We start from the raw sequence: 23,590 nt of genomic DNA, 5'->3' as shown, positions 1-23,590 counted from the left end.
AGCCCGGAGCAGCCCTGTCCGGCCCCTCTCGGTCCCTGGGGATGTTTGCTCCTCGCTGGGATGATGTCCTTCAGGAATGAGTCCTCCCCGTTACATTTCTCCTGAGTCCCCAAGCCACATGAAGGGACAGCTCACCGGATCTGGGGGCGGGAGGGTGCTATGCGTAGGAAGGTAAGACTACCCATCCCCCTCCACGGAGGGACAGTTCCGTGGATGCAGAGGTGGTGTGGAGAGTGAAGGTGGGCCTTTGATGGGCTCTCCGCACATTGATGCCCTGGCGGAGTGTCTGGCATGTGGCAGAGCTCAGTGGGCCAAAAAGTGGGGGCATTGGCTCCTGTCCCTGATGCTACTGCTTCTACTACTGTAATGACATCTATTGCTTTAGTTTTCCAATTACTTAATATTGATCCATATAGAAAGAATCAATATCGTTAATAGCACACACAAGTAAAATCTTATTGAAGATAATTCAAAAACAGTTGCAGCAGTATATTGACAGGGAACTTCTAGAAACGCAAGCTGGATTCAGAAGAGCATGTGGGATGAGGGGTATCATTGCTGATGTCAGAAGGATCTTGGCTGAAAGCAAAGAACACCAGAGAGATGTTATCTTGTGTTTTAGTAACTGCAAAGGCATTCGATTGTGTGGATCATCACACATCATGGATAACATTGAGAAGAATGGGAATTCCAGAACACTTAATTGTGCTCATGAGGAACCTGTGCATAGATTAGGAAGCTGTCATTGTGGTAGAACAAGGGGATACTGCATGATTTAAAATCAGGAAGGAAGTGTGTCAGGGTTGTACATCCTTTCACCATACTTACTCAGTCTGTATGCTGAGCAAATAATCTGAGAAGTTGGACTATATGAAGAAGAATGTGGCATCAGGACTGGGGGAAGGCTCATTAACAACCTGTGATATACAGATGACATGACTTTGCTTGGTGAGAGTGAGGATGACCTGAAGCACTTACTGATGAAGATCAAAGACTAGAGTCTGCAGTATGGATTACATCTTGACAACATAAAGAAAACAAAAATCCTCATGACTGGACCAACAAATAGCATCACGATAAATGGAGAAAAGATTGACGTTGTCAGGGATTTCATGTTACTTGGATCCAAAGTCAACACCCATGGAAGCAGCAGTCAGGAAATCAGACCTCATATTGCAGTGGCCAAAGGTGACGCAAAAGACCTCTTTCGAGTGCTGAGGAGCAAAGACGTTGCTTTGAAGACTAAGGTGCGCCTAACCCAAGCCAGGGTGTGCATGCTGCACGACGAACAAGGAAGACTGAAGAAGAATCGATGCTTTTCACTTGTGGTGTTGGTGAGGAATACTGAAAGTACCATGGACTTTGGTACTGTGAAAGTACCGAGAACTAACCAATGTGTCCTGGAAGAAGTGCAGCTGGAATGCTCCTTGGAAGTGAGAATGACCAGACTTGGTCTCACCTAATTTGGTCATCCCTGGAGAAGTAGAGGGTCAGCGAAGAAGGGGAAGGCCCTCAACGAGACGGACACAGTGGCTGCGCCAGTGGGCTCAAGCGCGGCAAGGACTGTGAGGCTGGTGCAGAACCGGGCAGTTTTGTTGTGGTGCCTGGGGTCCCTGAGAGTGGGAGCGACTCCACGGCACCTAACAACAACATAGGGAGAAAACAAAGGAGCAAAGATCACTGTAGCCCTACCTCCCAGAGGTAACCTGATTTTGTGTTGGCTGCCGGCGTGTGTCCATCCTCATCCACTTACGCGTGTACGGCACATATGAGCAGACGCGGGCCACTGGGATTACGCTGCCTGCCTTGCCGGTCTGTGTTGACTCCCTTTTCTCCCGACTGAACCATTACTGGTTTTCATCATGTTGTGGAGTGTTCTCAGTCATGACTCCAACAGCTGCATCCTCTCTCATCCAATGGGTGTCTTGTTTGGGGTCGGTCGTAACTATTTTCCAATTTCCATAATGGGCTCTTCTTTGGCCCTTGCCAAATATGGTTCTCTTCTTGTTACTGACTTGGTTCACTGTGGCGAGAGAGTGGTCTGTCTTTTTCAGTCCTTTGGTGACGTGTCTGGAGGATGTTGATGACTTGGCACACGGTTTTCATAAATGGTCCACCAAATTTTAACAGGGGATCTGTGCTTTGTGATTGTTGGATACAAGGTCATGTCTATAAATGCCCCTTCAGTTACACTTGTTCGTTGTGTTGGGCAAATCCATACTTTTATGGATGTTTTTCTGCTTGATTCATCACTTACAGTGGGCTATTTTAAAGTATTCCACTCACTGTCATGATCAGTAGAGGAGCTCTGGTGGCATAGTGCCTGAGGCATATGACTGCTAACTAGAAGGTTGGCAGTTCAAACCTACCACCCACTCCCTGGAAGGAAGCCTGGGCGATCTGCTTCTGTAAAGATTTATTGCCTTGGAAACCCAATGGGGGGACATGAGTCAGAATCGACTTGATGGCAGTGAGTTTGGTGTTGGATGTCATGATTAATAAGGAACTCTGGGGGCACAGTGGTTAAGACATCTGGCTGCTAACCAAAAGGTTGGTGGTTCGAACCCACCAGCTCCTCTGCAGGAGAAAGATGAGGCAGCCTGCTTCTTTAAAGAGTGCAGCCTTGGAGACCCCGTGGGGCAGTTCCGCTCTGTCCTCTCGGGGTGCTGTGAGCAGGAATCCCCTTTGCGCTGGCTTTGGTTTCTGGTTCTGACCAGATGGTTTCTCCAGGCCGTTTTGGCCTGGCATGTAGTGTTTCCGCCTTAGCCTTTGAGCCTTTGAATCCTCGTGTTGCACGTGGTCTCTTCACACATTTGGTTGAGTCGTCTTGTTGCCACCTGGGGACTTGGTTCCGCTTCCGCTGAGCGTCCAGCCTTGTTTGGCCCTTGTAGCCTGTGCTCTCCCTTCTTTTCCCACTCGTTTCGTCTCAGCCTTTTGCACCTTGTTTTGGAAACAAAAAACGGTTAGGCTTTTCTCCTCACTCAGTTTTCCTAGAAGTCTCTCGTCTCAAAGCTGTGCGTTCTCGGGGCGCAGCACCAGCGCTCCCCCGTTTTCACCCTCGCTACTTGGATGGTGGTATTTCACAAAGCTTAAGACTAGGGCCTCTCTTTCAGTGGCTTCCAAAAAGCCAAGGACCATGCGAGTTGGGGTCCACTCGAAGGGCATCTGGCATTTTCACGTGGAAAACCAGAGCGAGCTGTCCCCGAGGGCGCGCCATTGCAGCCCCACGGCTTGCTCCCGGGAGGACACGCAGCCTCAGGCCCGGCAGCGTTGCTCTGGTCCCCTTCTTTGTGAAACGGGCTTGAACCCAACAGATTTCCTACAGGAAACGCGCGCGCAGCCCGGCTGCTGCTCCGGTGGCTTTTATGGCCGTTTCCCCGAGAAATATCTCTCTCTGGAAAAATAAATTCACAGGATGTAATTAAAACCATTATGTGTGTATGTTGGCCTGCGCCTTTCCTAAGTGCTTCACCAAATGGGCTACCAGATCCAGCCGTGAAGGCCGGCTTTGTTCCCGTCTGTTAACGGGGACGGGGTCACTGCCGCAGCGGGCCTCCTCTGCCACTTCGCAGGGTCAGAAACAGCCTGTGGTGCGTGGGTCCCCTGACGCGTGTGCTGTCGGCCCTGACCCGAGGGACAGCTGCAAGGACAAGGACAAGGGTGGAATTGTGTCGAGTGGAGAGAGACGACCGCCCCCTTCCAGCGGCAGCCCGGTCTGGGCATTCGGTTTCTGGCTTACGATCTTTGAGAAAAGAAAATAAGTTTATCTTGACTTCACACATCAGACAGTTTGATTTCTGGCGGATGAGATGTGCTTTTTTAATTTTTACTGTGATTTGGGTGAAAGTTTCCAGAGAAATTTTTTTTCCACACAGCAGTTCGGACACATTTTGTTTCACGACATTGGCGGCAATTCCCCACAGTGTAACAGCTCTCTTCCCACTTCCTCCCTGGGGTCACCTCTCCCCCGTGTCCTTCTCCCTGTGCACTCCTGGCCCCTGAGCTGTCTCCCTGAGCACACATAGCCCTTCTGTTCTCCCACGACTGATCGCTCCAAGACGTGTATCTACCTGATGTAAGTGCTCACCCTATCTGCCTGTGTACTTTGGCTGGCAGCCACGGGAGTGGGTTCAGGTCCAGCCCTGAAGGGTTTCTAAACATTTCAAAATGTGTAACTTTTCAGTGAATGACTCAGTGACGTTCACGGCCTACAGCGTGTTGTGCTCCTGTCACCACACATTCATCACAGCGCGTTGTGCCCGTCAGGACTGCTCTTTCCACAGCTTGCTCACCAGCTCACGCAGGGAGACAGCAGGGTGGTGGGTGGGAGGAGAGCAGGGTCGGGGAGGGGGGTGCTGCTTGCTTCAGAGCTGGAGGCGGGGGCCGCGAGCCGAGACGCAGGCTTCTTCAGGACCCAGGGACGGCAAGGAAATGGGCTCTTCTCCAGAGCTTCTACCAGGAACACAGCCCTGCCACACCTCGACTTTAGGGCTCCTGCTCCTCAGGCCTCAAGAGCAAATTTCTCTTGTTTTGAGCTACTTGACTAATAATCTTTTGTCCCTGGTTGCACATACAGTTTACACGTGACTACTAACTGGAAGGTGAGCAGTTCAAATCCACCCAGGGGTGATGCAGAAGGAAGACCTGGTCATCTGTTTCTCTAAAGACTACAGCCAAGAAAAGCCCATGGGGCAGTTCTCTTCTGTGACACATTGGTACCAGGAGTTGGGTTCAGCGCCATGGCACTGGGTTTGGCTTTTGTTTTTTAAGGAGTAACCATCTGTTGTTGAGTCGGTTCCCACTCACGGTGCGCCCATGTTTCAGAGTAGAACTGCTCTATACGGTTTCCAGTGGCTAACAGCTCGGAAATAGATCGCCAGGGCTCTCTTTGGAGATGCCCCTGAGTGGACTTGAACCGCCAGCCTTCCAGTCAACAGCTGACTACACTGACCGTTTGCACCACCAATGCAACCAAAACCAACTCCTTGGTAAGTCTCCTGGTTGCTTACTGATGATGGTCAAAGACTACAGTCTGCAGTATGGATTATACCTCAACATAAAGAAAACAAAAATCCTCACAACTGGACCAAAAACATCGCAATAAATGGAGAAAAGTCTGAAGTTGTCAGGGATTTCATTTTACTTGGATCCACAATCAACACTTAGGGAGCAGCAGTCAGGAAATCAGATGTCATGTTGCATCGGGCAGATGTGCTGCAAAGAACCCCTTTAAAGTCGCAGAGATGTCACTATGAAGACTAAGGTGCGCCTAACCCAAGCCATGGCATTTTCAGTCACCTCATATGCATATGAAAACTGGACAATGAATAAGGAAGACCAAAGAAGAGTGGATGCTTTTGAGTTGTGGTGCTGGCGAAGAATGCTGAAAGTACTGTGGACTGCCAGAAGAACTAACCAATCTGTCCCGGAGGAAGTGCAGCCGGAATGCTCCTTAGAAGTGAGATTGACCAGACTTCGTCTCACCTACTTTGGTCATGTCAGAAGGGACCATTCCCTGGAGAAGGATGTCATACTTGGAAAAGTGGAGAGTCAACAAAGAAGGGGAAGGCCCTCAAGGTGGATTGACACAGTGGCTGCAGTGACGGGCTCAAGCATGGCAGGATTGTGAGGCTGGCGCAGGACTGGGCAGCATTTCGTTCTGTTGCCCGTGGGGTCACTATGAGTTGGAGCCAGCTCCATGGCATCTAACAACAACAGTTGGAAATTTGGAAAACAGCTTCCTGGTCAGCCAACTGGAAGAGATCCATAGTTGTGCCCCTTACAAACAAAGGTCATCCATCAGAATGCAGAAATGATTGGACAACATCATTCATGTCACATGCAAGTAAAATAACCTTACTGAGTTAAAAATGGTTACAGCAGTCCATCAACAGGGAACTGCCAGAAATGCAAGTTGGATTCAGAAGAGGATGTGGAACAAGAGATATCATTGCTGATGTCAGGTGGATCTTGGCTGAAAGCAAAGAACACCAGAAAGATATTTATCTGTGTCATATTGACTATGCAGAGGCATTCTACTGTGTGGATCATAACAAATTATGGATAATGTTATGAAGAATGGGAATTCCAGAACACTTGATTGTGCTCATGAGGAACCTGTACACAGACCAGGAGGCTGTTGTTTGAACAGAACAAGTGGACACTGCATGGTTTAAAATCAGGAAGGGAGTGCATCAGGGTTGTATCCTTTCACCATACTTATTCAGTCTGTATGCTGAGCAAATAATCCAAGAAGCTGGACCACGTGAAGAACATGGCATCAGAATTGGAGGAAGAGCATTAACAACCTGTGATATGCAGATGACATAACCTTGCTGGCTGAAAGTGAAGATGACTTGAAGCCCTTACTGATAAAGATTGAAGATCACAGTCTTCAGTATGGATTGCACCTCAACGCAAAGAAAACAGAAATCCTAACAACTGGACCAGTAAGCAGCATCATGATAAATGGAGAAAAGATTGAAGTTGTCAAGGATTTCATCTTACTTGGATGCACAATAATTCCACAATAATGGAAACAGCAGTCAAGAAATCAGATGAGGATTGCACTAGGCAAATCTGCTGCAAAAGACCTCTGTAAAGTGTTCAAAAGCAAAGATGTTGCTTTGAGGACCAAGGTGTGCCCAACCCAAGCCTTGGCATTTCCAGTTGCCTCATATGCATGTGAAAGCTGGACAGTGAGTAAGGAAGACCGAAGAGGAGTTGAAACCTTTGATTTGTGGTGTTGGCGAAGAATCCTGACTGCACCGTGGGTGGCCAGAAGGATGAGCAGGTCTGTCTTGGAGGCAGTACAGCTGCTCCTTAGAAGGGAGGATGGGGAGGCGTTGTCTCTCACCCTCTGGACGTGTTGTCAGCCAGGACCAGTCCTGGAGAGGGACACCAAGCTGCGTGAAGCAGGGGGTCAGCGAGAAAGAGGAAGACGCTCAGTGAGATGCACTGACACGTGGCTGCAACAGTGAGCGTCGACAGCAGCGGCCGTGAGGACGGTGTGGAGACGGGCAAGGCTTCATTCCATCCTAAACGGGGTTGCTGTTAGGGGGGACCGACTGGAAGACACCTGCCGACAGCAGCAGTTGGTCGTGATTACAGACAGCCTGGGGCATAGCAGGGGCCTTGGACCTGCAGCCCAGGGTCTGGTCTAGCCCCCCCCCCCACCTCTTCCTCCCTGGAACGGTGACCTCTGGATCCTGCATTCTTTGTAAGGTGACACTCTCCTCCTGGAGGTGATGCTTTGAAAAGTGCCCGTGCCCTCTCGCTTCCCTCCTGCCCCATCCCTGTCTGCCCATCATTTGTTCTTACCTGGCCCACCTGCAGCCCCTCACGGGTCCTCCGCCCCGCCCCTCACATAGCAGCTAACTTGCACCTTTCCAAACACAGGTCTGGTCAAGCACCGTGTCGTGCCAACTCCAGAGGCCCCCTGTGATATCAGGACAGAGCCCAGCAGGCGAACAGGGAGACCCCGTCTCAGCGTGTGCTCTGGGACTCTGGCCACTCTACTGGCTGGGGGGCTCCTTGAGACAGTGCCTGGCATTGCTCACCCTGAGCCTCTGGGCTGTGGTCAGGGCTGATGTGGGGTTTGTTAATCTAGTTGAGGACTGTTCATTTGTTCAGGAAAGAGGCCTGGCCGAGCTCCCACAAGGGAGCAAGGGAGTCCAGTAGCCCAAGGGGGGCAGTTTTCATGGGCTTGTGAATTGACTGGATCACAGTGCGTGTTTTTTGGTGTGTGCTAACCAAAAGGTCAGCAGTTCAAACCCACCAGCCCTCCTAGGAGAAAGAGGAGGCAATCTGCTTCCATAACGATTTACAGCCCTGGAAACCCTATGGGGCAGTTCTACTCTGCCTTACAGTGATGCTATGAGCAGGAATGACAGTGGGTTTTTTTTTGTGTGTGTGTCTGTGTGTGTCTGTCTGCCAGGAACTATAATTCAAGGTGGGAAGAGATAAAGGGCTGCCAGGGGCTGTGGGCATGGGAGCAGGGCATGGCAGGGAGCCCAGGCACCCAGCTGGCTGAGTGGGTGGGGATCCCAGGAGGCGTTGGGAGAGCCAGGGGAGGAGATCTCCCTGGGAGTGGGTGTGGATGGGGTGGGGCAGGGCAGAGGGTCCCATGGAGGGAAGTTGAGTGTGGAGCGGTACACCGCCGAGCTTGGTGCGCCACTCTCAAGGCCCCACGTGCCCAGCTGGGGGACACACAGGCTCGTGAAGTCACTGAAGTCTGTGTGAGCCAGAGTGGCCCGGATGGAGCTGCACGGCCGGACGGTGTGGGACGGCGAGTTCGAGGCTCAGCACTGTCTCGGGAAGGGGGAGGTGGCTGCGGGGATGAGGCTGCCACCTTGTCCTGCTTTAAAATCTGGAAGCTCTGTGTCCGGGACCCTGCTTCCCAGTAGCCCTGGGCGGGCGTCACTCCAAGCACCTGCCCTCTGCTGTGAGTCACTATCCCGGGCCCTGGGGGCAGGCTTCTCCTCCACGGGGGCCCTCACCTAGGACCCTCCCCTTACTATGTGTATCCAGCGCACACTGGGTGCCTTACAGAGGCATTGACCAGAGAGAAGGGGGCAGGCCCGTGAGGTGGACAGACGGTGTCATGGAAGCCCATGGACTTGTCTGTCACCAGGGAAGATAGCGGGGTGGCTTCGGGACACGTGTTTAGGGAGGACCACCGCTTGGTGTCCGTTGGTCCTCACTGTCTTTGGCAGCTGGGTCATTGTGTCTTGCACGCTAGGTGGTGGCTGACGGGGCTAGGCGAGGTGGGTGTGTAGGGGCTCTTGGGTATTTATCCTGCTTCCTGGAGAGCAGCGGCCCCGCCTGGCCAGGCCCTGACCCTGTTCCATGGTCAGGATGCCCTCCTAACTGCCGCCTCCTTCCTGTGGGTCCCTAGCCTGATGGCAGGTGCCCAGACCTTGCCATGGGTGCCCTTGTTTGTGCCAGGTCAGGATCCAGGACGGAAGGGGTGGGGGAGGGCAACCACTGTAATCCGTGTGGTGGCCCAAGGGCGGAGGGGCTGCGGTGTTGTTAGTTGGGGTGAACTCACTCCACGCCTGGGAACCCCACACATGACAGAAGGAAACGTTGCCAGCTGTGTGCCATCCTCAGGCTGTTGGCACGTCCAAGTCCAGGGCTGCAGTCACTGGGTCCGTCTGTCTTGTGGGATGAGGCCCTGAAGGTCACGGGGCAGCCCTGACTTCATCAGTAACGACATGCGTTCCCAACATGTTCAGATCAGCAGCATCACTCAATGGCTGCTTGACAAGCCTGTCAGCCTAAAGGCCACGGGAGAAAGGTGTGGTGGTCTGCTCCTACAAAGATCACAGCCAGGTGCCTCCTTAAGAAACCGGAAGTAGAAATACCGTAAGACCCAGCAGCCCCACTAACCGAGGATATGGCCGAGGGAGAGCAGAGCCGTGGCACGAACAGGTACGTGCCCATCGCAGCACTATTTGCCACAGCAAAGAGATGGAGACGAGCCAAGTGCCCATCAGCAGATGAGTGGAGCCACAAGCCATGGTCTGTGCACACACGGTGGAATACTACACAACGCTAAAGAACAACAGTGAATCCGAGACACCTCACACCACAGATGAACCTAGAGGCCACTAAGCTGTGTGAAATTAGTCACTAACAAAAGGACAAATACTGTATGAGACCACTAGTGGAAAAGTCAAGAAAAGGGTTTCACACAAAAGGAAATATTCTTTGATGGTCACCGGGGGCAAGTGAGGAAGGGAGGGTAAACCATTAACTGGAGGGAGACACAGGAACTTGAGTGAAACTCAACAGCGACCCCTCCTCCTTGGGTTTCCAAGGCGATGTCTCTACGGAATTAGATTGCCCCATCTTCCTTCCGAGGGAGTGGCTGGTGGGTTTGAACCGCCAGCCTCCTGGTTAGCAGTCAAGTGCAGTGCCTTAGTGAAAGGAAAAAAAAAAAAGATGGCAGCCCGGAAAGCCCTACAAACAGTTCTGCACTGTCCGCTGGGGTCGCCAGGAATCAGCTGGCCGCAGGGGTCTGCGGGGGTCTGGGGTTTGAATGATCCTTTGGTGACAGTTGACTGCCACTTACAGCTGCGCCCTCATTGGCAGGTGAGGGGGTCCGCACCACTGCACCCCCCACACCCCTCCCCACCTCCCCTGTCCAGCTTTGGGCTGATGGCCTGTTGGGACCCTGCGCCCTGGCTGTGAGGCCTGCTTCTCTCCCAGCTGGGCAGACACGGCAGTGGGAGGAGGGACAGGCCCTGTCTCGGCCCCTCATTGGCAGAGCTCTCCCAGGGACTGTAGCCACAGCCCCTGCCCATTGGCTCCAACCTGAGAAGTGTGGGTTTTGGATGGAACTTCTTATCCTCCGCCAGCCTGGCTGGCGGGGAGGTATGTGACGCGGGCCCCCTGTCGCCCAGTAAGAGACAGGGTTGGGGGAGCTGAGCCTCGTGCTGGCCGCTTGGCTGGGAGATGGGGAGGTGGTCGAGCTGCAGGGGCTCCTCCCTGTCCTGGGGAGGGTCCTAAGTAAGAAGGCCCTGGGGCTGGATGTCCCTCCCCGCGGGGGCTCGGGCCAGGCGCACTGCTGAACAGAGGCTGGCCAAGTGTTCTCGGGGACAGCCCAGGAATGAGCCGCCTCTGTCTCGGAGAACCCCAAGAATCCACGTGTCCTCCTTGGAGGCCGAGGGTGGAGGGAGGAGTGGGCAAAGGGGATCCCTCCAGAGAGACCAGCCCGCAGGCCCAGGACCTGGTCCCAGTGTCCACACCACTTACTGCCGTCCGAGTCCCCAGGGTGGGCCCGGGGAGCTGCCCACAGCACCCAGCACTCCAGCCTGGGTGGGGAATGCATCCCTGGGCCTCCTAGCTGCCCCCCAGTACCCACAGTGAGTTTCCAGAAAAGGCCTCGGATTCCGTGGAGTGTGTGTGTGGAAGAGACGAGGAGGGGGCCAGGACGTGTGAAACGTGGAGACTGCGTGCCCCTCCCCAAGCTACTGAAGCGGAAGGCCTCGTGTTGGGCATTTCCTATGAGAACCACGCTCAGTGAGAACCACTGTGCCTGTGTTGGGCTGTGGCTGTGTTGGGCTGTGGCTGTGCCCTGCCTAGGACTATCTCCTCCTATGGCTGTGTCCCTCTGTGGCTGTCTCTCTGCATCTGATCCCTTCCTTGGGGTCAAGGTCAGGGTGGGGGTTTTCTGTTAAGGGTGATGGACGTCTTAGGCATTCGATAGACTGCAGCTTATTATCCTTCAGAATACGAGGCTTGACTTCGAGGGGCCATTTGGGGACACTGGGTGTTTTATTTTATTTTGGGGACCTAAATGAGCAAGTGGCTGTGGGGAGGTCTGGGCCACAGGGTGCCAGGGTGCCGCAGAGACAGCCCCTCCCTTGCCTGAGCCGGTGTGGCCCAGCCCATGCCTGCGGCTGTGGTGGCACGGTCCGGATGGGTGGGGTCCAGAGTTGACTGGCCATCTCTTCGTTAGTGGGGTGGGTCATAGGAAGGGGTGGGGGCCAGAGAAGGTACAGGCTGAGGGAGAGACGGTCTTGGGTTTGAGTCCTGCCATCCTACCCCCTGCGGGTTCAGTCCTGGGCCTCTCTGACCATAGTGTACTCTGAGAATCGTGTCATGGTTTGGCAGAGTGTGAGGTGGACAGTAGATGTCCCTCCCCATATCTGATGGCACCGAAGACCTGCCGTGAAGGGACGTGAGGTGCACCATGGGCATTTGGGGCAGGGTGAGGTGGGTGTGTAAGAGCCCACTCCCACCATGACTCAGAAACACAGGACCCCCAGGGCAACCCAAGAGCCAGGGGCAGGCTCTGCCCAGCCAGGTCCATACGAAGATGCCAAGGCCACTAACAGGATGCTTACTGTGGGCCTTGTGGGACAGGAAGCCAGCAAGGCAGAGTCGCCAGGAGCCGTGGAAGGTCCTGACCCCCAGTCCACAGCAAAGGCCAAGGGCATCGGACCCCCGGGTGGTGACCCAGGCTGCTATTTCCCTGGTGGTAAAAACATACTTACGAGAACTTAGCAATTCAGCGAGTTTGACTCATCTTGTTCCACATCCTGGGTGATGTTCGTACATGTACAACAGCCTCCACTATCATTTACTGCATCATTCTACCACCATCACAGGTCGGGTGTTCAAACCCCCAGTGTTGGTCATGTGCAGTAGACAGAGAGTCAGTGAGCTGGGCCCCCTGGGCCCCTGTGTGCAGGGTCATTACTGTCATCCTGACCCCTGGGTGGAGGGTCCTCATTGGGGTCCCCATGTGTGGGATCCTCATCATCACGTGGGCCCCTGGGTGCAGGGTCCTCACTGTCACCCTGACCCCTGGGTGCAGGGTCCTCCGTGTCATTGGGGTCCTCACTGTTGCCCAGGCCTCTGGGTGCAGATTCCTTAGTGTCACCCTGGTCCGTGTGTGGGGTCTTTGTTGTCACCCTGGCCTGTGTGTAGGTTCCTCAGTGTCACCCGAGCCCCACGCCAGCAACACTGGCTGCTGTTATCAGCTCCAAACACCTGCAGGGCCTGCTGCATTCTCAGCAGGCCATCTGGGCCTCACGGGGCCACACCCAGGTGGGCATCTGCGGCCTTCCTCTACTCCAGCCTCCTCCTCCTGAGATAACAGCCTGTGGGGGCGGCGGCTGACCCCCTGTGACTTCACAAGGCGGGAGGAGGATCGAGATCACAGCCAAAGCAGTTCCTGGGGATGGAGGTCAGACATGCTGCCCCCTGACACCAGCCATCCCTTGCACAGCACTCTGCTCTCTGCTGGGTTCTGGGTTGATAGTTTGCTGCAGTGACCACACACACTCACAGACACTCCCCAGGATTGTGGGTTTATTGGAGCAGCAACCGGTTACAGTTCAGGATCAGAAACGACTCAGGAGACGGCTCCTCAGGCCAGGCCCCTGCTTTCCTGCTGTGTCCACAGGCACCTCCCTCTGCCTCAGCCTCTCAGCCCTTGGCCTGGCCTCTGCCCTGCTTGGGCAAATGCTCCGAAACTCTTCAGCTCCCCCAGTATGTGCACTGGGCACCCCACTGCAACAGCCAGCCTCGGGCCGGGTGGCACTCACCGTGCACTGCGCTCAGTCACGCCGCCTCCTGGCCCTGCTGCCACCATTTCTCGGCCGCTGCTCCTTGCCGTCCCTGGTGTGACAGCTCTGTCTCCCGGGTCTAGGAGGTTCTCAGCACAGGGACTCTGGGTCCAAAGGATGCACTCTGCTCCTGAGCCACTTCTTGTTGGTAATGAGGTCCCCTCTGTCCACCTCTGGGCTGGCTCACCTGCCCATCCATTGCCATGGAGTTGATTGCAACTCATACAGAAACACTTTTAAGGCTAGTGGGATGGCAAAACTGACCAATCCCCTAGTTAGGGTTCCTACACCTTATTTAGGAGCTCTGGTAGCATAGTGCCTAAGGCACTTGACTGCTAACCAGAAGGTTGGAGGTTCAAACCCACCAGCCACTCCTCAGAAGGAAGATGGGGCAACCTACTTCGTAGTGATACTGCCTCGGAAACCCAAGGAGGGGTCGCTGAGAGTTGGGGCCGACTCGATGGCACATAACAACAACAACAACCTTATTTGCACAATTAGCAAGCCGCTTGATTCCCTTGGTGGGCTGCAAGCACTTGATGTGCACAGTCGCCCCAGTCGTTTGGTGGGGGTCCCCCCAGCCTTTGGTGGGGGTTACTACAAGACTGTGGCTAGAAGGGCCGTGGAGAAGTGACTCATTGCACCACACAGTCCAGCACACCCACAACTGTGGGGGCGCACAGGCACCCGTTCCTGCAGTCCCCACCTCCAACACCCGGACCAGGCCTGCCACTCCTCCCTGCAGTACCCCCTCTGCCATCTGCCGAATGGAGGCTTTGCTCTAACTCCAGGAGTGTAGCCCAAGCCAAGGGCACCCATCCTTAAGAACCCAACTCAACAAACAGAGTTTGGCAACATTGCTGACATTTGAACATGGGTGTGTTCGGGAAGTCATTTGTTTGCTAGCTCATTAATTTATTCACCCATCCAACAAGCACTTCTGCAGACAAGTCCCTGCTTTGCCGTGTTTGGAGGCGCATTCCTCTAATGTCTGGCTAACGTGCCATGTCTGTCCCCAAGTGCCCGGGGTACACAGTATGACATCTGTACCTCCCACCTTTGAATCCAGCCTCTGGGGCTGTCACAGCTCATGGCCCTGCATGGGGCACAATGTTATCTAAAAACGGGTCCCTGCAGGTGCAACTCCTGCAGACTGAGCCGCCCCAAGGCGAGGGAAGGAGAGGGCGTTACTCTTCAGTCACTAAGGGAGACGGAGGGATCCCACCTGATTCTGTCTGCCCTCTGCGAGTGCTTTGCTGGTTGTATGGGATGTTTAGGTAAGGTGACCAAAAAACCTAAACCACTGCCATCAAATCAATTCTGACTCAGAGTAGGACTGCTCCGCAGGGTTTCCAAGGCTGTCAATCTTTACAGAAGCAGACTGCCTCCTCTTTCTCCGGAGGAGCAGCGGATGGAGTTTGAGCCACCCACTTTCTGATTCGCAGCTGAGTGTCTTAACCACTGTGCCACCAAGCTCCTTTTATCACCAGTTTAGATGCATGTTAAGGGGCTCTGGTGGTGGTAAGGCAATTGGCTGCTAACCAAAAGGTCCTCAGAAGATGGGGCCGTCTGCTTCCGTAAAGATTTACAGCCTTGGAAACCCAAAGAGGGTTGGCTATGAGTCGGAGTCAACTTGATGGTGGCGAGTTCGGCTTTTGGGTTTGTTGCATGTTACACGTATACAAACGCTGAAAGCGCGTGCTGTTGAAAAAGTTTACATCGTATTCCCACACTAGTGCTCCACGCGGGGGCGCGTCTTTCACCAAAAAGGTACCCTTTTACCTACTTGCGCTGACCATTGCCCAAGCCATGAGTTAATCTACAGCAAAAACAGGAATTGCTTTTTCCGGAGGAACCACAAAACCATGAAGTTTATCAGGAGCTTTGCCTGTGGCTTGGTCTCAACACCAGTGCCAGCCGTGACCTCCAGATAAGGCCCAAACAACCCGCTAGGATTCAGCGGGCCGGGCGGGATTGGAAGCCTCCACCGCGCCCAGCCCCTTCTCGGCCCCACCCACGCAGGGCGAAGGCCACGCCCCTCCCGCGGGTAAACCAGCGTTCCCAGGAGCATGCAAATTAGGCTCCGCCCGAGCCCCACGCTCGGCTGGGCGTGTTTTCCCAGACTCCTCCATTGCATTAGGAGAAACAGCTGCAGCCCGCGCCCCCCAGCCCAGCGCGCACCACGACCAGCGCTCCCGGAGCCGGCTCTGGTTCACCCCTGCTTCTCACAGAGGGAGGCCGGCGCCTGTGAGGGCGAAGGCCCGGAAACCCGCCCTGCGCCAGGCCGGAAGTCCGCCGGCCGGAACTCACGCTGCGACTGGTTCCCCCTCGCGGCTCCGGAAGTGGCCGGTCGCGCTGTTTCCGACCGACCGACCGGCGGCGCGGGTTAGGGCCGCTGGGAAGGGAGCTGCCGACGCGCCGAGGCCAGCGTGCCCATGGCGGAGGGCAGCAGCCCCGAGGAGCGCCCCGAGGCGGGCCTGCAGGCCGGGGCCGGGCCGGGGCCCGCAGGTAACGTGCGCTGGCCGCGGAGCGTGTGCGCAGCGAGGGGCTGCGGTCCGCGGAGCCGGCCGTGGTCGGGGCGGCCCGGCAGAGTTAGGAGCCCGCTTGTCGGCTTCTCGGGAGCGACACTTGCGGCAGCTTTTCTTTCGTGGAGTCGCATTACCCGGCAGCCCGTTAGCGCAGAACTTTAAAAGTAAACGTGGAGCATCTAGGGCGGCCCCAGACGGGCAGGCACCTTCCCCATGGCGCCTCTTCGGGCAAGCCCAGGGTGGGGCGCGGGGTACCCGGTCCTTGCACAGACGAGGGCCAGCGATAACGCCATTGCCAGCGCACTGTCAGTGACACAGCGTGCCCAGGGCCCTGGTGCCGGCAGAGGAGGCGGCCCTGAGCTGGCGGGGTTTAGGCAGCTGGGGGGGTTTACGCCCACCGCCCAAGATAGCCGTCTGTTTTGGGGTGCGTCTCCCCCGGAATGATGCCTGCTGTACGAGTTTGCCCGCGAAGTTAGTCTTTCACATCCTAGATTTTCGGTGGCAGTGGAGGGGGCTGGGGGAGTTCCCAGTCCTGGAGGGCTTCGGGGAACAAAAGAGGCCGCAGGGAGAGAGAGTTTGTTTACCGCAGAATCCAGCAGGGTCTTCCTCCGAGGCCGCGAGAGGAGAGGTCCCTGGTGGGCGGAAGTCCCGCCTGGCGTGCTCTCTGAACTTAACCATGGGAACCGAACGCCACCGTGCGCTCAGGACTTCGCCTGTAAGTGCTGTCCAACGCGGGCCGTAATTCGGAGCTTCCTCCGTCCATCCCACACGTTCACTGATGATCTGTTTGCTGGGTCCCGTTGGGGCTGCGTCAGTAAGAGCGAGTCAGGGTTTGGGGTTGGTGTTGACTTGGATCAGGGATGGTCAGGACCTTTAGGGTCTGGGCTGGCATGTCCTATGAGGTGTTCGGTTGGAAATAGAGGAGCCCTGACAGCTTTTTCTGGTGCAGAGGCCCATCCTGTGGAAGAAACTGGCTTTGCCCTAAATGCAGGGCTTCTTAACCCGCTTGTGGTATTGGCTTGTTTCGTGTGTGGTGGGCCTGGGGATGGAGCGGCCACAGATTTCTGGTTAAAGCTTAAGTGCTATCCTGGCATAGTTGGTATTGTCTCTGGAGACCAAAACCCCAACTCCTGGCCATCATGTTGATTCCGACTCGTAGCAGCTGTCTGTTCCAGAGTGGCAGTGGTACCCCATCAGGTGACCATGGCAGAAACCTTTGCAGAAACGGGCCACATCTTTCCCCCAAGGAGCAGCTGGTGGGTGCAAGCCGCTCACCTTTCAGTTTGCAGCCAAGTGCTTTAAGCGCTGCACCTGTTGAGAAGCTGGGCGGAAAGACAGAGATTTCGAGTTGTTTTTGGAGCTGGAGTTTCAGAGAAGGGGAGCTGGCATGGAGCTGAATCAGGGACCCTTGAAGTGAAGCCAGCAAACAGAGCCCCACCTGAGAACTCCATGAAAGGCCCTGGGCCCCTGTTTACCTGTTGGCCACACCCTCTGCGTCTTACCCGCCCCCACTTGGGTCTTCCCCCCACAGTAATTGTGATCAGGGGGTGATTACAAGGCATGATGGATAAGGCATTTGGCTGCTAACTAGGAGGTCAACGATTCAAACCCACCAGCTGCTTTATGGAGGGAATGTGGGACGATCTAATTCAGTGGAGATTTATACCCTCGAAAACCCAATGGAAGTCACTTTGAGTTGGATTTGACTCGATAGCAGTGAGTGGTTTTTTTTTTATTTGGTTTATGGGGTAGTGCAGGGAGCGCTGGTGGCACAGTGCCTGAGGCATTTAACTGCTAATCAGAAGGCTGGCGGTTCAAACCCACCAGCCACCCCTTGGAAGGAAGGTGGGGCAGTCTACTTCCGTAGTGATACCGCCTCGGAAACCCAAGGAAAGGTCGCTACAAGTTGGATGTGACTCAAAGGCAGTGTGTTGTTTTTATTTTTTTCTGCTTTGTAGGGTAGTGCAAACAGTAGTCCACCCAGAGATACACATGTCACTCTCCATCTAAAAACTAAGCCACTGAAAACCCTACAGAGTAGACTTCCTCTGACACACACAGGGTTGTAAGTTGAAGGCAACTTAGCTAAACTGGATTGGTGTCTGGTACTGACCGAGGGGGGACTGGGATGGCAAGACACCAGCCTGCTGACTTGCTGCAGGTTCCAGATGTGGGATCAATGTGTGACCCCATGTTTGTGAACCCTTGCTGCCCCACCCACATGCCTGTCACCTGCACCTTACTTTGCTAAGACTGCTGGGTCCTGGAGGACAAGGAGTGATTAATGATAAGTGTAGCACCTGGATGGGATCCATCCCGGAGTAGCAATGACAGGCTGCGACTGCACGCTTGGTCTCCTGCTGGTATAACGTGATGGAGTGGGGACTGGCGTCTAGGCAGTCTGAGCTCATGCTCTTCTGCACCTGTCTAGTTTATACAAGACCCTTCATTTGTCTAGAATCCATTTTGGGCTGTAGGGAAAGGTGAGGAACAAAGTTATTTTCAAGTAGGTGTCTTAGGGTACAAACCACAGGTTGTATGCTGTCCCAGCCTCGCTGGCTCTCCGACCTGTTTCCTTGTGTTAGGTTAGTTATCTGCGGTCTTTCTGGACTGTTCTTTCGGCTTGAATTAATTGATTTTTAATTCTGTTGGGAGAATGTTTTGTCAGTTACTTCTCATCACTCTTAGACAAGAAGTGAAAAGCTAGTCTCTTCTATATTTCTGAATAAACTTTAGGGTATTTTTGCAGCATCTGAAGCCAAGATCCCAAAGAGAGCTGTCAAACTTGTTCGTTTATTTGGTCCATTGGATACATCCGTGAGATTGACTCTTCTCATCCAAGAACGGGACCTGGTTTCTGCGTTGCTCACGGTCTGACTGGTTCTTAGCTTTTTAGTCTTGGTTACGTTGCTGTGGTTGTCAGCTGCCTTCGAGTTGGCCTACAGCTCGCGGCGACCCCGTGCACGGTGGACGGAAACTCTGCCCGGTCCTGCGCCAGCCCCGGGTCAGTTGTGGATCAGATCATCGCGCTCTCGCCGACTTCTGCAAGTGGGTCGTCAGGGCCCTCTCCCGGTTAGTCTGTGACAGCTGCTGAGCCTCACAGTGCCACACAGGCTTCCCCTGATGCCCAGTGGTGGCCGCGTGTGAGGTGCATTGGCTGGGAATTGAACTTGGGCCTCCTGCATGGGAGGCGAGAATTCCACCACCGAACACCCCTGCCCTCACCTTCGTCCCGTAGACCTGGCTTTCTACATAGCTCAGGTTGCCTTTTTATTGAAGTATAACTTGTACAGTGAAGTGTCCTCCCAAGGAGCTGTTACTTAGGTACACATCCCGGTGGTCATCACCCACACCAGGGTGGCGAGAGTCTTCTGTTGCAAAGAGCAGCGTTTGTAGGCTGGGGGATTTTGCCAGAAGTCTTTTTGTAATGGAGGAGACGGCTGTGTCCCTTCTCCCAAGATTAAGATATTTCTATGTGTTTGGGTCACCACTTGTCTGTCAGTTTGTCACATCATGGTGGCATGTGCGAGGCTGTGAGGTTGGAGGCTGTGCCACTGGCATTTGATACACCAGCAGGGTCACCCAGGGTAGACAGGTTTCAGCGGAGCTTCCAGACTAAGATTGGGAAGAAGGACGGGGGGCCATCCACTTCTCTAAGCACTGGCTGGTGAAAACCTCGTGAATGGCAGTGAGACACTGTCTGATACATTACTGGAAAACTTGATGAATTGCCCTGGAGCATTGCCCAATACAGTGCCGGAAGATGAGCCCCTCGGGGGGGACTCAGGATACCCCCGGGGAAGAGCTGCCCAGCTCTTGGGATAGATTTGAGTGATCGGAGGGTGGATTTTTGGTGCATGGTTTTGATTTCAATTTGCTGTTGTCTTATTGAGGCTCTTTATTAAATGGGTTGGCTCATTTCCCCTCCCCTCCTCAACTTTTTGTGTCATTTTTGTCAGGTTTGGTGTCGACTGTGCTGGCTTCGTAAGGGAAGTGTCTGCCTTTTCAGAGCTCTAGATGATTGGTTTCCTGAGGGTGGCTGGGCCCCAGCAGGTTCCCCGAGATGACGGTGCCCCTCTCTTCAGTGCAGGTCGGAATCTGAAGGAGTGGCTGAGGGACCAGTTTTGTGACCACCCTCTGGAGCAGTGTGGGGACACGAGGCTCCATGACGCAGCCTACGTTGGGGACCTACAGACCCTCAGGCACCTGTTGGAAGAGGAGAGCTACCGGAGGTAAGCACACCACTGGGTCCTGGGCCCTGGAGGTCGGCGCTGCTGAGGCCGCCTTGTTGGACCCTCCATGGGGGGGGGTCACTGTCTCGGGCTTGCAGATGAAGGCCCCTCCATGCTTGGCCGGTGTTTACTTCCCCTTAGGACTGCAGTGGCAGTGGGTAGGCAGAGGAGAAGTGCTGAAAGTCATGCCACCTTTCTTCTCACGAGAAGGCTCCACGTGGGACAGAGACACATTCCATCACAGCAGACAGCAGTATAAACAGAGGCCCTGAGTGCCCGGGAGGGATTGTCACACAGAGGCATCAGCTGGGTGGGCCACTAAACGTGAATGACTGAAGCCCGTGACACCCTTAGTTGAACTTGCAGGTGCCACAGTGGACTGAAGCGCTCACCTTCACACAGCTCTCCAAGCACTGTTTCTCATTTCTCCTCATGCTCCGGTTCATGGGTCTCCCCATTTCTTGATATTTTTGGTTGCTTTTTATTTCCTTGGTCCCTGGGTGGTGCAGACAGTTTGTGCTCGGCTACTCATTGGAAGTTTGGAGTTCGAATCCACCCAAGAGCTGTGGAAGAAAGGCCTGGCACTGTGCTTCTGTGAGGTCACAGCCGTCGAAGGCCCAGTGGAGCCCAGTCCTCACGCACGTGGGGTCACTGTGAGTCACCGTCAATGCAGCGGTAGCCGGCTGGTTGCCTTTGGTGTTGAGTCCTTGGCGATATTCCTGGGCTGTCCTGGCCAGTGGAAGCCTGTGCCCAGCTGCAGGAGGCCCCGGGCTTGTTTGAGGAGAGGGTGCCCGGGGTGTTCCTGGAGCCCAAGCCTGGTATTGAGCTGCAGCTTGAAGAGGGTGCGTGTGCCTTGCTTGGTTGGTGATTTGGTGACTCGGCATGTGGTGGGCCTTGGCAGGTGTTCTGGTTCCCTAGTGCCGCTCTGCCAAGAATATACCACCAATGGGATGGCCTTAACAAACAGGAGTTTATTCTCTTATAGTTCGGGAAGCTAGAAGTCCAAGTTCAAAGTGCCAGGCTCTCGGGGCTGTGTGAAAGTCCCTCAGCCTTGGGCTTCGGCTCTGCCTCTTGCTTCCGGCCCACTGAAGCTTGAGGCATCTCTTCGCTTAGACAGCTACTAGCTGCTGAGGCTAGCAGGCCCAAGGTTGACAAATAAAATGGCACAGTTGTGGTGTTACCAAACCACACGGCAGGGCAGTAACTCAAGTCCGTTGTAAGTCCCACGGTCGGCAGAGCAGGGCAGGCTGCTGCACATCGACACAGCTACATGCAGGGTTCAAGCGTGCCATAAGCTGGAGACCATTCCCAAGGCTTCTGCTTATATACAGGAAGCAGACCACATCCCAAAGGCAGCTACTCAGCTGCTTGTGGTAGATCCCACCATGGAGTTGATTGCCAGTCTCATTATGGGGACTAACTACCACCAGCTGCCCAGCCACTCCACCAGGCTCAGCCAGGTTGACATATAAACTGAACCACCCCAGCGGGTGTCTCAGGGTCTGCTTGCACTGACACCAGGCCTGGTCTGCACAGCTTCCCTCTGCTGCTGTCGCCAGGAGGGTGGCCCCATGTTGTCAGGGGTTTCTGCATGGCTGTCCCAGTGGTCCCTTGGCCCCAGCCTTGGGCCTTCTCAGGTGCTCACTGGTGAAGGGGCCTTGGGCCCCTGACCTCAGACCTCCATTGTGTGGTGTCCACTGTCCTGCAGTGCCCTCGTGGCGGAGAGAGGCACGCTCCTGACCACAGGGAGGAGGTCTGAGCTCTGATCTTGGAGTGCGTCAGTCAGTGTGTACACAGGCCTCGCAGTCCCTGCCTGTTGAGTGCAGCTCAGTGGGGTACGCCTGTGAGGACACGTCCCAGAGCCGGTGGGAGCCTCCAGGTCTGTTTCTCGCCACCAGGGTGGGAGGGCAGGGCAGCTGGTCCACATCCCAGGGCTGCCCTCACAGCCTGGCTTCTCTGTGTTCCTTCTGCAGCCGTATCAATGAGAAGTCTGTCTGGTGCTGCGGCTGGCTCCCTTGCACGCCACTGCGCATCGCGGCCACCGCTGGCCACGGGAACTGTGTGGATTTTCTCATCCGAAAGGGGGCGGAGGTTGACCTGGTGGACGTCAAGGGGCAGACTGCCCTGTATGTGGCTGTGGTGAATGAGCACCTGGAGAGTGTTCAGATCCTCCTGGAAGCTGGCGCAGACCCCAACGGCAGCCGGCACCACCGTAGCACCCCCGTCTATCATGCCTCACGCGTGGGCAGGGCTGACATCCTGAAGGCGCTCATCAGGTCAGTACACCTGGGCCTGGTCAGCATCGCTGCCCAGCACTGGCCACACTCCCCATGGGTCCCACGTCCACCACCCTGCACTGACCACGCACCCCATATGCCCCATGTCCATCACCCCACTCTGGCCATGTGCCCTGTGTCTATCGTCCCGCACTGGCCACATCTACTGCCCCACACTGGCCGCATGCCCCGCATGTCCCGTGTCCACCACCTCGCACTGGCCATATGCCCTGCGTATCCCATGTCCACTGCCTCATACTGGCCACATGTCCTCCACAGCCCATGTCCACTGCCCTGTGCTGGCCGCACACCCCATGTGCCCCACATCCACCACCCCACTCTGGCCATGCACCCTACATGCCCCTGAGTCTGCCTGCCTTCCCTCCCTCTCAGTGCAGGCTCCTTAGAGCATCTGTTTCATGGTCTTTTCAGAGAGTGGTTTCTTAGCTTTACCCCCTAGTTCTCGTCATCTTTAGTATTTCATTATGTCTGTCATTATCTTTATTTCTTTGTTTCTTTTGCTCTTCTTTTTCTGGTTTCTCGGGGTGAATGGTTAATTCATTTGTTTCTTAGTTAAAAATATAAACTTCCAAGGTTATTAATTTGCCTTTGAGGATAGCTTTGCCCACATCCTTGTAACATTTTTCCGTATTTTTTCAATAGCTGTGATCAAAGCTCATTTTCTCTTTGTCCTTACAGAGGAAAAAGTTTTCAGGTAGATTTTTGTAAGTTCCTGATTTTAGTATATTCTCAGAGAATCTGGACCATCTAGTTCCTATTTTGGAGCTTTGAGATTTTATTTTTTAATGTCTGAATATGTTGTTGTGGGTGCTTGAAACCATATAAAACTATGGGTGTTTTATATGCAGAGTGTAACAAATTAGCCTAAAGTAAATTACTCAGATTCTGTTTTTTAAGCATTCTTTCACTGTTTTCTTCTGCCCTAAATTTGGAGAAATCTGTTAATCTCTCCTCGCTGTTGTGATCCCTGTCTCTCCAGTGTCTGTGGCTCCAGGCGTTCCTTGGCTCCTAGGTGCATCTTCATGTGGAATTCTTCCTCTCCCTCTCTCTCTTCTCCTCTTTTATCAGGACACCACTCGTATTGGAGTAGGACCCGCCCTGCTCCAGTGTGACCTTGTGTCAACCCATCGCATCTTCAGAGGCCCTGTTTCCCAACAGGTCATGTTCATGGGTACTAGGGGTTAGGCCTTCAGCCTTTTGGGGACACTAGTCAACCTTACAGAAGGGGCGTGGGGGCAGTGGGGGTGATGTCTTCTGACCTCATCCAGCTTTATAAGGAGGAGACAGAAGAGTCAACAGCAAAAGCCCAGAGCTGTTTCCTAAGAGACAAAAGTCAGAAACACCACCACCCTCCAGCCTTTTTACCAGTTCTCACACCAGCTGTCCCTCCCATGGCACGCTCGCCTTCTCTGCTGGGTGCGATGGCCACACGAGCTTAGGGCTCACGGACCACA

At 54.5% G+C, this 23,590-nt stretch overlaps 1 protein-coding gene across 1 annotated transcript in view; it reads left to right on the top strand.

Moving 5' to 3' along the window:
- The first annotated feature begins 15,514 nt into the window (after nt 1-15,514).
- The window catches only part of ASB1 (ankyrin repeat and SOCS box containing 1), a 14,587-nt gene continuing 6,511 nt past the window's right edge, over nt 15,515-23,590 (top strand). The window contains exons 1-3 of the mRNA XM_007943522.1: nt 15,515-15,587; nt 19,698-19,839; nt 21,813-22,115. Coding sequence (XP_007941713.1) covers nt 15,515-15,587; nt 19,698-19,839; nt 21,813-22,115 — 518 coding nt within the window. The remainder of the gene's footprint in view (nt 15,588-19,697; nt 19,840-21,812; nt 22,116-23,590) is intronic.

This window comes from Orycteropus afer, unplaced genomic scaffold, assembly GCF_000298275.1.
Source record: "Orycteropus afer afer isolate SDZICR_OR568_19922 unplaced genomic scaffold, OryAfe1.0 scaffold00006, whole genome shotgun sequence".
Taxonomy (NCBI): Eukaryota; Metazoa; Chordata; class Mammalia; order Tubulidentata; family Orycteropodidae; genus Orycteropus; species Orycteropus afer.
This window is presented reverse-complemented; position numbering and strand designations above follow the sequence as displayed.